The 14,138-nt window shown below is 49.4% G+C and overlaps 1 protein-coding gene across 1 annotated transcript in view; it reads left to right on the forward strand.

Moving 5' to 3' along the window:
* Positions 1-3,003: 3,003 nt before the first annotated feature.
* TNK2 (tyrosine kinase non receptor 2) overlaps positions 3,004-14,138 on the forward strand; it is a 503,525-nt gene continuing 492,390 nt past the window's right edge. The window contains exon 1 of the mRNA XM_069617503.1: positions 3,004-5,048. Within this exon, the coding sequence (XP_069473604.1) occupies positions 4,998-5,048 (51 nt within the window). The 5' untranslated portion in view covers positions 3,004-4,997. The remainder of the gene's footprint in view (positions 5,049-14,138) is intronic.

Here is a 14,138-nt window from a genome sequence, read left to right on the forward strand (position 1 = left end):
TCATATTTGTCTACCACTCCACCCAGTAACACACTGTCCTTGTTAGCGGGGTCGCGAGACAAAACAAGCTGCCTTAACGCAGCATTCTCAGCCTTTAAGTTCTGTACTTCAGTTGTGAGCTCTTGCATGCCACGCATAAGGTCCTGGACTGCTTTCTCCATAGCAGTATCAGTGTCGGTCGTTTGGCGTCTCAAACTGTCATAAATCTCCCCCGTCTCACCTGGGATCGCTTCTTGCTCTGTTCCGCGGGAGTATTCCTCTTGTGGACGGATCGGGTCTTGTATAGGCTCGCTCGAGTCTCGTCCGGCTGCAGAGCGCGTTCAGAGTTCCGGGAAGACCGCTGTTCCAGGATGTCCAGGAAAATAGGTAGCGGTCGCAAGAATGGGAATTCCAGGAGCAGATTAGTGGGAAGGGGTGAAGGAAGGAAGAAGGAACCAGGATCTAGGATTAGTGGATACGCCGAACAGCACGCACACGTCAAGTCACTACCTAATGATAGCGTTGAGACGTGCAGGGCCGTGGCCAATTTATAGAACGTGCCGTGTGCGACGTGAAAGCTGGTGCGAGGCAAGTCGCTTGTTGCCGCCATGTTGGGAGCAATAAAGAATACAAGCCCCGGCGCGAAAAGGACCAGGAAGTCCAGAAGGGGCAAGTTCTATGGGTCATGACAGAAGTAAGTATGCCATGTATGAGCTTCTAAAGCAGAGTTCTATGGGGCACCCTGCATTGCTCAGTAAAAGAAACGCAAAACAATGCCACAGCCATGGTTCCACTGTATGCCACTGACTGGGATTAGCTTGGTGTGGCATTGCACTTAATCCCCATATACAGTAGCTGTAAGCCTGTCACTTGTCTCGAGTGTCCTCTTGTATCAATGTGTTCGTGTAACTTGACCTTAAAATGCCTTCCCTTTGCCATATTCTCTCTCCTACCAGGTCTCTGACCTGCAGAGGTAGCCCTGTGAATGTAGTGGTAGTGTGGATACGGCTGGCAATGACATTATTTGGGCAGTGGGAGTGTGTGGCAAGGGTAATGAGTGGCAGCAATGGTGATGAGGCTTGGCAGCACCCACTATGGTAGGGGCCGGAAATCTCTTGGCAGCATTTTGAGCCCTGTAACTTATCTTTTTACAAATTAAGCACTGCGTCTGTAGTGGGGAAATCCAGGACTACAAGTACCAGAATGCAAAGTTTAAACCAGGGCTGGACTTGCTGCTCCCAAATGGAATGGATAATGTTGGCATGCATGCTTTCCGCCCTTTCCCTCTCCATCAGACACTCCCTCGTCCCAGCTACTGAAAGTGCACAGGAAGAGTGCGTGTGATAAATGTATGATATATGCATTGTTTGCAGAACACAAAGCAGCAAAAGACCATGCGAATGGCAACTGCCGGGCTCCGCAAGACCAAACGTACCATCACTGACCTGCCTTACTAGGCTGGGTATGCATAGTCCTTCATGTAGTACTGGCGCATGGGCATATTGCACGATGCCATCATCTCAAAGCAAAGATCTAGTGACGGGGGGGGGGGCGCCACCGGCAAATGACCGAGCCATCTCGGTTTTTAGAAACCCCTTCTTGTACTAACAGAGAGGACAGAGTTCTATTTGTTCTCTAGGTGTAGTAACGCATAGAGTATCACAGAAGATTACAAAGATCCCTTTTGGAGTTCGTCATCAAAAGGTATCTCCTCGGCCGCTTATCCAATCTTCTTGTCAATTCCTTTGTCTTTGGCCGAGGGAGGGCCTCTGTGTTAGTACAAGAAGGGGTTTCTAAAAAAGCGAGATAGCTCGGTTATTTGCCGGTGGCGCCCCTCCCCCCCCCACTAGGTACAGGATGCACCGCCTGCACCTTTTTACCATTTATACTAGATGACATAGGATAAAATAAATGTGACACTTTCCACTTGTCATAATAGTATACACATGCTGCAATAATTACAACATGTGCTTTTAAATCACTTTTCCTGCACCAGTTCAAAAAAACCCTAGTGCAAGGGCAACCTGTCCTCTACAGCATACCGTCCCTGTGTGCACGATACATCAACACACCACTGGGTACCGGCAGCCACGAGGCCACAAAAGAACTCAACTAAGGGCAAAATAATTCAAACATTTTTTGTTTATATCACTTTTTGTTTGATTGCATTTCCTGAGATGTGACTAATTAAATGGGCACCAATGCCCTTTTCAGGGGGAAAAATCAAGTTGCAAGCTACTAGCCAGCCATAAAGTCACCTGCCGCCTCAATGCTTTACATACACACAGCACACCATTTCTTACTCGCCACAAATAAAATATTACAAGCCAATGGCTAGTGGTGAGTGCACATTTTGCACGCTGCACCTATTCTTGTTCTGTACCAAATAGTCAGCAATAAGCTGGAAAATCTTAATGCCTGGGCCTAAAGCCTCTGACTCGCGAGCGGTTTTGGACTGCTGCTTTGATCAGTCCATCTAGCATAGTCAATGATGAAGGATCATGGGGGTTGTAGTCCAAAACATATGCAGAGCCACAGGTCTGGTGGAGGGGCACAGATTATAGACTGGCATACTTGCACTTCGGGCACTGCAGATTTGTATTGCAAAGGCGCTACTCGTGGGACAGAGGAAATAGTCTCATTGTTGTTCTTTTCTGCTGTTTACTCGAATGTTTCGAAGCGCTTAGCAAGCAATAACTTGAAGCAAGAAGTGCCTAGAGGAGAATATTGCTGGGTATGATTTTTAATGCATCCCTTGTTCAGAAGCAACTGACACAGGCACCGTTGTTTGAAGTTTGTGGTACGAATCGCGCGAGCATTTAAAGGCATTTGTTCTAGATAAACTGACCCTCCCAACCCCCTCCCCACCTGCCGGATGACGTTATTCGTATGAGGTGCTTGTTTAGTGTGTGTATATAGGTGAAATGCTTGATGGCTCAGCGAGACAAGCGTTTGGCTTCACGTCCGCGTGCAGCCTGTGGTCACAGCTGTGGAACGACGAAGGGCCGACTCAGCCCTTCATCCTTTGGAGATTGGTGAATCGTGCACGTTTGAGCTGGGTGCCAATAGGCATGCGGGGTGTGCAGTAGAAATGGATGCGTGCCCCGCGCAGCTGGCACCGTGTGAGCCCCGCGCGGTGCTCTGCTATGCACGGCGCCGAGAATGCACAAAGCCCGGCGGGCGCCTGTGCCACTGCTCTGCTCGTGCACGCGCCACTGCGGCAGGTGCAGCGGCGCGAGCACCCGGTGCAGCGGCGCGAGCCCCCGGGCTGGACATGCGACAGGGGATAAAGATGCTGTGCTGCGGCGCCATGCTCGGCTAGCCCCCACCTGGCTCGCCGTGCCTGCGGTGGCCTCCCTGCGGCGGCCTGGCGTCGGACGACACCTTCTGTAGTTGCCCCATCGTGGAGGAGCCCCGCTCCGCTCCGGCTGCCTGGGCGAGCACCGCACAGTACAAGGCTTTTGTCCTCAGTGCCGGGGATAGCGGCGGCTGCCGCTCACATCTGCCCGTCCTGCCGCAGCCTGCTCTGCTGGGACCGCCCAATTTAGCATCTCCTAGGTCGCACGGTCCTCGATCATCCTGCTAAATGCCCACCAGCCCGGTGAGCTGCAACGGTGCAGCTCTGCAGTCCAAGTCCTGACTGCCTGCAACCCCCGAGCTGCATGCCTACAAGACCGCGCAGGTCTGCATTTCCAAGACCAGGCTGCCTGCAATCGCCAAGCTGCATGCCTACATGACCGGCTAGCCAAGACCGTGCAGGCCTGCATTTCCAAGACCAGGCTGCCTGCAATCGCCAAGCTGCATGCCTACATGACCGGCTAGCCAAGACCGTGCAGGCCTGCATTTCCAAGACCGGGCTGCCTGCAATCGCCAAGCTGCATGCCTACATGACCGGCTACCGGGCTGCCTGCAATCGCCAAGCTGCATGCCTACATGACCGGCTAGCCAAGACCGTGCAGGCCTGCATTTCCAAGACCAGGCTGCCTGCAATCGCCAAGCTGCATGCCTACATGACCGGCTAGCCAAGACCGTGCAGGCCTGCATTTCCAAGACCGGGCTGCCTGCAATCGCCAAGCTGCATGCCTACATGACCGGCTAGCCAAGACCGTGCAGGCCTGCATTTCCAAGACCAGGCTGCCTGCAATCGCCAAGCTGCATGCCTACATGACCGGCTAGCCAAGACCGTGCAGGCCTGCATTTCCAAGTCCTGACTACCTACAAACATCCTGCAATTGACTTTGCGTGCCTACAAGCTGGGGCTAGCTGGGACTATGCTGGTATGCATTTCAGAGTCCGGACTGCCTACAATACGCCCCCTGAGTGCCCATGAGTCAAGGCCATCTGCAAGCATCCAGGACACATCGTCCAGTGTGCCAGAGTGGCACCTACTTTGCTCGGACGGCCACGCAAGGAGGAGTGCTTTGATGTGCGGAGGCCTAAGGCTGCTGTTTAATACTTTTATTGGAGCCTTCGATAATCTATGCACACTGCCCTGTGAATTGATTTACCAAATCCAACTGGGGTACACGCTGCAGCAGTGATGGGGCCCTCTGGGCCAGGGGTCCTGCTAAAACAGTAAGACTGAAGAAGGAGATGTAAAACGCTGAGATTAAGGCGAATACAACAGGGGTAGGTTCCAAAAGTAGTCCATAAAATCGAGCGCACTCGGGCAGACGTGCACACGCACATTCAAGCTGCACACAGCAGGAGCGATGGATCGTGTTCCTGAAACGACCCCACAAAGACGAAGGAGCATGTGGCAGAAGCGAAGGAACTAGTGTGGCCCTGCCAGGATACGTGCACTGGGGCAGCAGCGACAAGTGCCAGGCTACAGTACAACTGACTGCACACCTTCTAAGACTGAGGTGACCCCACAAGCCAACGTGGAAAGGCTGCGCCTCCATCCCGCTGATGAGATTGCCTGGCCCTACTACTGTGTGAGGTACCGACCTGGATCCAAGCTGGCGTCGCCTGTAGCCACCTCTGGTGGCCGCCTGAGTCCTGCATTTACTGCTGCCATGGGGGAGAAGACAGACTACCAGCGGCTGCCTAAGGAAGACACCCAGGAGGTACGGGCACCTGCACCAGGCTAATGTGGTCGGGTCGGGTGGGCTGGGTGGGTTCCTATTGGTGGGACTACGAGGGGCACTTCTGTGCACAGAAATGCACCAGGAGGCCAACTCGTGTCACCCTTCTGAGCCCACTGGGCCCTATGCATTCAAGCCATCTCCTGCTCCGCTCTAGGCCTCACTTGCACCCCGGTACACAGGGGCATCTTCTGAGGCAGGGATAAGGAAACGCTCCTCAATAAATAACCCTCGAGCTGTTTTTGCAGCCCCATTGCAGAAGTCCCTAAATAGCCTTGAAAAGGTCATGCCTGCAACAGGCAATGGAGTAGATCCGAAAGGAACCCCAAAAGACCGAATGAAATGAGGAAATAGTGGGGGTAGCAAACGAAAGGCAGAACAAGTAAAAAAGGGAGAAGCAAACCGACATGAAGAAAAAGGCACACAAAGAAAGAACCGGAAATTACATGGCGTGAGAGAACAAAAACATGACATGAAAGTTAGGGTGCAAAAAGGGGACAGAAATGAGTGCATATCGATATATAAAAAAATAAAGTGGAATGAAGTGATAAAGGAAGATTTATAGAATATTAAAGGAAATAAAGGGGAGACTAAAAGAAAGGTAGTGAAGATTGAAAAAAGAATGAATAATTCCTTTGTTCAGACACTGCACTTGCATGCAGCCCTCCTTCTCTTAGGTTACGCTGTAAATAACAGGTGTTACTCTCATGCAGTTAAATGGTACTCACGCGCACCACCTCCGGAGGATATAAGGCTGGGCTGAGTCCAGCAGGGCTATCACAGATCTCGGCGTTAGGCACTTAAATCACTGAGCTATCTAGCCTGCGGGGAGAGGGGAAGAATATACGAAAAAGAATAAGGGGGGGGTACATAAAGGAGGGCTGACTTTAAAGCAGAAAGAGAAAGGAGTGGGTGGAAGGTAGAAAAAGGGTGTGTACTCGCAAATGCAGACTGCTCATACCTTTCGCTGGGAACGTGCGGAGTGGCTGCAATTGTTAATGGACGTGCATCGGTGCGGGCTCAACTGTTGCAGGGCATGTGAGTTTTCGCCATACTTCTTGCAGAGATGCGTGGGCACCCATACCTTTTTCTGGGCAGGTTATGTTACAGAGCTTTCCACCATAGTAGTCTGATTGCCAAGGCTTCTCTGTGACTGGGCATACCTTGACCCGCCTGGGGTATTTAATCTTGTGGACGAAATAAGAGAATGGAGGAAGCGGTGTCACTGACTGGAGGGCTAGAGGGGGGTGGGGGGGCATATTGTGTGCTAACTTGTATAGGTCCGCTTACGTGGTCCCTCGATCAATTTGGCAGAAAAAGGGATACATATATCCTAACCTGTTTGGAATCAGTTGGGCAGCGCTTCGAGGCCATGCCAATGACAGTAGGCGCTATATAAATGCCATATAATATGTGAGCCGCTTTCAACAAGCAATAAGTAATTGGTAAACCAGAAATGTTTGGTGCATGAGGGGCTTGGGATGTGCTCAAGCCCTCCCTCCGAAGTGTGGAGGCATTTTTTGGCCGGAGTTACGTTTCCACAAAAGATGAACTGCCGTTGAGGTCAGTCAAGAGCAGAATGCGTGTGTGAAGGGTTTGGAGGGTCAGCGAGGTCTGATTGATGTAGGCCATATGTTCACAGCATGGCACCCTTCTCACTCCAGCATTGCCAATCTGTTCATGCCAGCCTGAATTAATGTCAGTTTGCAAGCTCACATCAGGGGCCCACATGCGATGGGGATGGAGCGGAACGATAGTGCCGGCTTAAGTCAGCTGTGCTAGCGCGTGAGCCCTGCACGCCTGAAGCTACACCAACGGCTGCACAAAAGATACAGGTTTGCAATGGTGCCCAAGCAGCATCATTTAAGTGGTGAGTAGAAGACACCCCTGGAACCACGACACAGCTGGGTGCCCGGGTGTGCTGAACCCCAAAAGCCCGCCACAGCCTGAAACCTCCCGTGTAGTGCAAGCGGATGGGTTACAGGTCACTGGCACTTTACCACAAAGTCATTACTTTAACATTTTTCAATGTATTTTCTTTTTTAAACAAATGTATTTGGAGGGCCCACTTCATTACTGACCCTACCCCAAATCTTTCGACCCCCTTTTACCTCCTACCCACAAATACCTATATTTTTTCTATTATATCATTTCGAAGTAATTACTTTGTGGTAAATGACCACAAAGTAATAACTGTCGGCGAAACTACGGGATAGTCTTTAGGTCTAGGCAGAAGAGCCCATTACTGCCCCACGCACAACACTAATAATAAAAACTATGCTGTTTAACTAAACAAGTCCTGGGGTCCTTCTTACCTTGGTAAGCACAGCGTCCCCCCCTGTTAGGCAGAAACCTGTGCAGTTCCCTCTGGGACCACTGCAAAAGATTTAGGACTACAGGTGTTTGGCAGTAAACCCACTTGGTGGCAGTCTGTACCACACAGATTCACTTGGTAGCTGTGGCTGAGCAGTCAGACTTCCCTCAAGAAGAGTTAGGCAGTATACAGAGTATTCACAATAGGTCAAAAGAACACAGTAGAACAAGTAAACACTGACCAGAGCTTGGTGTAAAAGAGAGATAATTATTTATTTAAAAACCACATCCAGAAAAACACACAGGCACTAATAGTAAGCAATTCAAAAACACGGTCACTAAAAGATATACACTCCCATAGAAGAATATTAGACAAGTCTTAAGTAAAGCCCCACTTATTTTCAGACCGCGGTGAGCGCTTAACGCAGATGGCACTCTAATAATTTGTTTTAAAAGGGAGAGAAAAGCAGAGTATAATTTGAAACAGATCCCAACACTTTCACAAGAACAAAACAAGAGAGGAAGGCAAGTAAAACCGTGAAGTTAGAGTTCAGTAGGCCAGATCCACTTTAAGAGGATCAGAACGAAATGTGTCCAAGGTCACACGGTTGAAGTGCACAAGAGTCTTGCAAAGGTTCAAAAAGAGTTGGACCAAAAGAAAGGGACCAGTTAGAAGGTCAAGGCGGCCAGCCCAGTCCAGAAGGCTAAGGGATTATTATTACCTTGTAACAATCTTTAGAAAGGGAGGCCTGGCGGACACGGTACCTTAAAGTAGTGAGAATACTCCAACGGGGGCAGTTGTTCCTGGCAGCGGATGCAAGTCGGTGCTTCGTCCGGGGGAAGAGAGGATCTCGTCGGGGAGGAAGACAGGAGTCCGTTGCACTGCCAGGGAAGAAACCAGCCGCGGAGTTTCCCAGGTAAAAGGAGCGGTCCTTTTATTCGCGGTCCAGTGGTAAGTGGCTATCCGGTTGCCGGGGTGCTTGGCACGGGCAATTCGACCGCAAGACGTCCTGGGATGCGAGGAAAAGAAGGTAAACTGGTTGTGCCCACCAGTCAGGGGAAGAAGCCTCTCCAGCCGGGAGATCTTCTCTGTTGTCGGGAAGTGGTGAGTCGGTTCCGCAGGGCTCCACCGGTGGTGTCGTCGTGGTAGGTCGGCTCAGCTTCTCCTTCGTCGGATTCTCAGGTCCTGTGGCGACTTCTGAAGTTCCAGTCCCCAAAGCCCTGCTTTTATGCAGCACACCCCCATTCCCTCAGCCTAGCTGTCAATCAAACATGCTAAGTGGTGAGCCGGCCGGCTCACCACTTGGGCCAATCACACAAGAGTGCGACTTGAGTTACCAAGGTAACTCAGTCCAGGGTGCCTAAACCCCCTCCCACACCCCCTGTGGTACCCAGACAGAGTGGCACCACTTTTGGAGGCTTCTGTGGAGAAGCCCGCCAAAAAAGTGGAACAAAGGGCTCGACTTGGGTTGGAGTCACAGAAGAGAACACAAACGCCATTTTAGAATCGAGTCCTGGCAAAAAATACCAACCGGCAAATTAATATTAAATAAATAAACCGGCGGTATGTTCCAGGCTATGAGAATTTAAATAATTAAAGTTGGTAGCCTCGAACAATGGGAAAATCCCATAGGGATATATTCGCGGTCGAATATAAAAAGTAGTATCCACTGCCACCAGCCAAAACTCGATCAGGGGGGACGGAGACGTGCCCCCTCGACTAACAGACCCCGGGGCAATCGAATTGCCCCGACCAGTACGTCCACAATATGATGGTTTGTACTGGTTTCTGTTCATAATTTGGGACTAGTAAAGCCAATGGTGACTTTACATGCCCTGGGAGACAGTAGTCAGTCCCAGGGTATGGAGTCTATGGTGGGGTGTCACTATGACACCCCTGTGTTACTGCACGGAGGGTGATGTGTAACACACATAGTAAAAACACATGAGACCCTATGGAGTAAAGGACCGCATAGCCCATAAAACACATTAACAGTCAAAGGAACACCATAAATCATGTCCAATAGTGGGAGAAAAAGAGTCTCACTCTTGGCAGGAGAAAAAACAAACTCCAGAAATCCAGCAAAGCTGCTGGGGGACTCACTAGGTTAGGAAATTCAGCCTAAAGAGAGAATTCTCCCTAACACTGCCCCCCCCCCAAGACTAAGGGACAGGAGGATTTAATCCACTCCTGGATGAATCTCATACCTCTAGTCGATGACATACATCCGAGAGAGACCATCAGCATTTTGGTGGTAACACCCTGACCTGTGCTCAATGGTGAAATCAAACCCTTGCAGGCAGATTGACCATCTCAATAGTTTTGGGTTTTCCGTTTTCATTTGCATTAACCATCTCAAGGGTTGGTGGTCAGTCTGAATGACGAAAGTAGAACCATACAAGTATGGCCTAAACTTCGTCAGAGCCCACACAATAGCAAAACACTCTCGTTCAATGGTTGCCCACCTTGTTTCAGGATCCTTCAGTTTTCTACTGATGAAGCAAATGGGGTGCTCCCTACCTTTCCCATCCAGTTGACTGAGGACTGCACCTATTCCTACATTTGAAGCATCTGTTTGCACAATGAAAGTTTGGTGGTAGTCAGGAGCTCTGAGTATTGGGGCTTGGCAAAGAGCCTTTTTCAGGGTTTCAAAGGCCTGATTGCATTCCTCATTCCACCTAACCTTTTTAGGGAATTTAGGAGAGGAGATGACATTCAGTGGAGAAGCTATGGACCCATAGTTCCCAATGAAATTCCTGTAATACCCAGTGAGACCTAAGAAGGCTCTCACCTGGGTCTGAGTAGTAGATGTTGTCCAATTTTGCACAGCTTCAATCTTACTGGGCAAAGGCCTTATTTCTCCACCTCCTACCTCATGTCCAAGGTAGACCACTTTACTCTGTCCAATCTGGCATTTACTCGCCTTTATGGTCAGATTGGCCTTTCCAAGAGCCTGCAAAACATATCTCCGGTGGTCCACATGTTCTTCCCAGGAATTGCTGAACACTGCTATGTCATCCAAGTATGCCATGCAGAAGTCCTCCATCCCATTCAGAACCTGGTTTACCATCCTTTGAAATGTAGCAGGTGCATTTTTCAATCCAAAAGGCATAACCTTAAACTGGTATAAGCCAACTGAGGTAGAAAATGCAGTTTTCTCCTCGGCATTGGTCTGTCAGGGCTATTTGCCAATAGCCTGACGTCAAGTCAAATGTGCTGAGGAACTTGGCTGCACCAAGTCTATCCACCAACTAATCTGTCCTTGGCAAAGGGTGGGCATCAGTCTTAGTGACTGCATTAAGAGCTCTGTAATCCACACAGAATCTAAGTTCTTTAGATCCTGCCTTTGGTAGTAACACAACTGGGCTAGACCATGGACTAGTAGAGGGCTCTATTACCCCGAGATCAAGCATCTTGTTGACCTCACCTTTGATGTGGGTTCTTACATTCTCTGACATTCAATATCCTCTGCTTTTGACTTGCAGACAGTCACCAGTGAGTATGTCATGCGGTCCCCAAGGGGTCAAGCCTGGTGAAAGTGAGAACAGGGAGGCAAACTGATTCAACATAGATTTGCACTCTTCCTGTTGCTCAGGTGTCAGATTTGAAGAGAGATTTACTCCTTCAATCTTTTCGTCTAAAGGTAAGCCTCTGAGGAGATCAGGAAGAGCTTCACTCTCTTCTTCTTCCTCTGTTGATGCTAGAAGCAAAGCTCCTACATTAGGTCTGGAGACATACGCTTTTAGTCTGTTGGTGTGGAAGACGTTTGGAGCTTCCTTGGGATTGCCCAAGTCCACCAGATAGTTGACCTCTCCACGTTTACCCACAACTTTGAAGGGTCCCATCCATTTGTCTTGCAAGGCCTTCTGCCTTGTTGGAATCATAACGAGAACTAGCTGGTCCTGAGTAAACTCAACCATGTTAGCCTTTTGGTCATGCCAGTGCTTGACCAATGCTTGTCCAGCTTTCAAGTTATCACTTGCTTTTGCCATCATTTGTGACATTCTCCTTCGGAGACCTATCACATAGTCAGTCACTCTGACTGGCTTGGGGGAAGGAGCACTCTCCAACCCCTCCTTGATCAGGGCCAAAGGACCTCTGACCGGATGACCATAAAGAAGTTCAAAGGGAGAATAACCTACTCCCTCCTGAGGGACTTCTCTATAAGCAAAGAGAAGGCATGGCAGTAGAAGGTCCCACTTTCTTTTAAGGGGGTCCTCTAAAGCACCTATCATGCTCTTAATGGTTCTGTTGAACCTTTCAACCAGCCCATTTGTCTGAGGGTGGTATGCGGTTGAGAACTTGTAAGTAACTCCGCAGGTTTTCCACATGGCTTTCATGTAGTGGGACATGCAATTCGACCCCCTGTCAGAGATTACTTCCTTAGGAAACCCAACCCTGGTAAAAATACCAAGGAGGGCCTTAGCCACAGCCGGAGCTGTAACAGTCCTCATAGGAATTGCCTGCCTCAGGGTATCTAGTAGCATGGTCTACTACAAAAAGTACAAACCTGTTGCCTGAAGAGGTAGGAAGATCAAGGGGACCAACAATGTCAATCCCTACTCTCTCAAATGGACTCCCACTACAGGGAGAGGCACTAAAGGTGCCACATTCCTGGAGCCAACCTTACCAGAAGTCTGGCATGTGGCAGCTCCTGCAGTATTTATCTACTTCAGCCCCCATCTTTGGCCAATAAAAGTAGAGTGAGAGCCTTTCCTTAGTCTTCTTGAAACTCAAGTGACCAGCCAAAGGAATCTCATGGGCTAACTGCAAGAACTGTGGTCTGTTCCCTTGGGGTACTACAAGTCGTTTATTGTCCCCAGGTGCGGACTCCGTTGGTTCACTGTAGAAGAGGCCATCTTCCCAGTGTAACCTATATTTCCCAGGCTCTTGCCCTTCAGCCTGAGCATCTGCCTGGTGGCGAAGACCTTCCAGAGTTGGACATTCTCTCTGACCCTTACTGAAGTCTGCCCTGTTGGGTCCACCTTCTGCCAGTAAAGACTGCAGCTCAGGATGGTTAACAGGATCCAGATCTCCAATGAGTTCCTGGCCTTCCACTAGCTCTTCTTCAGAGTCTAGTTCAACCACACAGGGTTGTACCTCCTTCTCAGCCTTAGCTGGAGGGGGAGTTACGGGTGTAACTTTGGACAACGTAGGGGACGTCCTTGTTGGCTGCACTGGAGTGCTGGCTGTGAGGTTCTTTTTAGAAGTTTTAGGTTTCCCTTTTCCTTCTAGTTTCTTAGAGACAGCAGCTGACATCTCCAGTGGAGCAGGAGTGATCTCTTTCTTCATCATCTCCTTGGGAGCACCTCTCATGGTTCTCTCCCTTGCAGGTCTGGTGAGCTCCTGTAACCTCTTACTAGGAGGTCTGGGGGTATGTGACACTACTCCAAGAGTTTTCAAGTCCTTACCGAGCAGAACCCTTCCTGGCACCTCACTTTGTATGCTGACAGGTATCTTCACAGTCATGTCATTACACTGGATGAGAACTGGTAACTGGGGAAGCATCTGCACAGCCCCTCCAGCTAACTTGGTGAGGCGTTTGGGTGCCTTAGCAACATCCTCAGCCTGAAAAAACAATTTGTCCACCACAGTTATGCTGGCCCCAGTGTCCCTAATGGCAGGAGTCTCCTGACCATTCACCTGGACACTGTCCTTGTAATACTCTTTAGTATTATCTGGGATAGAATTATAGACATCTAAGTTCTGTTGTTGCCACAGACCCAGAGACACTAAAGAAACACTGGCTGAGACTCCAATGGGTTCATCAGCCAGTAATAGAAAGTTTCCACTTGCCATTTGTACTTCCTCCTCTGGAGCGAAGGCTAAGGAGACAAGCTGGACCCCTGAAGGTTTACCCTTGCATCTGGGATCTCCTTTCACATGGTCAGTAGAGCCACAAACAAAGCATTTACCAAATGCTTTCTGGAATGGTGGCTTGTTCTGACCTCCTTCTGGTTTTGCACCAGGAGGTACACTAGCCTGATTTGGTTTCCCTTGTGGCTTACCCTTTTGGTTTTGTTTGGGGCCCTCCTTGGAATTGGAATTATTAGAATTCTCTTTGGAGTCCTTTTTTGGCTGTTTTCACTCATCCTTTTTCTGAGTAGCCCCAGAATCCTTGTGAGTGGCCCTGTTGGCAACCCACAAGTCAGCAGCCTTAGCTAACTTCCTGGAATTTAATTCCTTTGAATCAGCCAAGTGCTGTCTGAGCTCAGGAGAGCAGGCATCATAAATTGACTCCAACATTACAAGATTCTTCATTCCTTCATACGTGTTAACTCTGTAACCCTTAATCCATCCCTCTAGGTTTTTCAAACTTTCACTCACCCAGGTAGCCCAAGGGGTACCATCATGCTTTTTGAGGGTCCTAAACCTCTTAAGGTACTGGGAAGGAGTCTTCCCAAATCTAGCTATCAAAGTCAGCTTCACACATTCATAATCCTTCTTATCCACCTCCCCCAACTCCATTACCACATCAGTTGCAACAGGGGGAAGCCTAGAGAACAACCAGGGAAGTAACTCATTCCCTGTGATGTCCTGGAGCCCATGATTATACTCAAACATTTTTAACCAATCCAACACATCCAACTTAGGTTCATACATACCCACTAATTCCTTAGGCATCCGGGGTCTTTCGGGACTGGAACTCCTAGAGGAACCAGAGGAGAGAGAAGCATTTTCCACAGACAACTTCTTCATGATTAAGCTCTTTTTCTCTGAATCGTAACTCAGCTTGCTTCTGCTCAGCCTGGGCATTC

This window comes from Ambystoma mexicanum, chromosome 10 (genome assembly GCF_040938575.1).
Source record: "Ambystoma mexicanum isolate Mex_15411 chromosome 10, UKY_AmexF1_1, whole genome shotgun sequence".
Taxonomy (NCBI): domain Eukaryota; kingdom Metazoa; phylum Chordata; class Amphibia; order Caudata; family Ambystomatidae; genus Ambystoma; species Ambystoma mexicanum.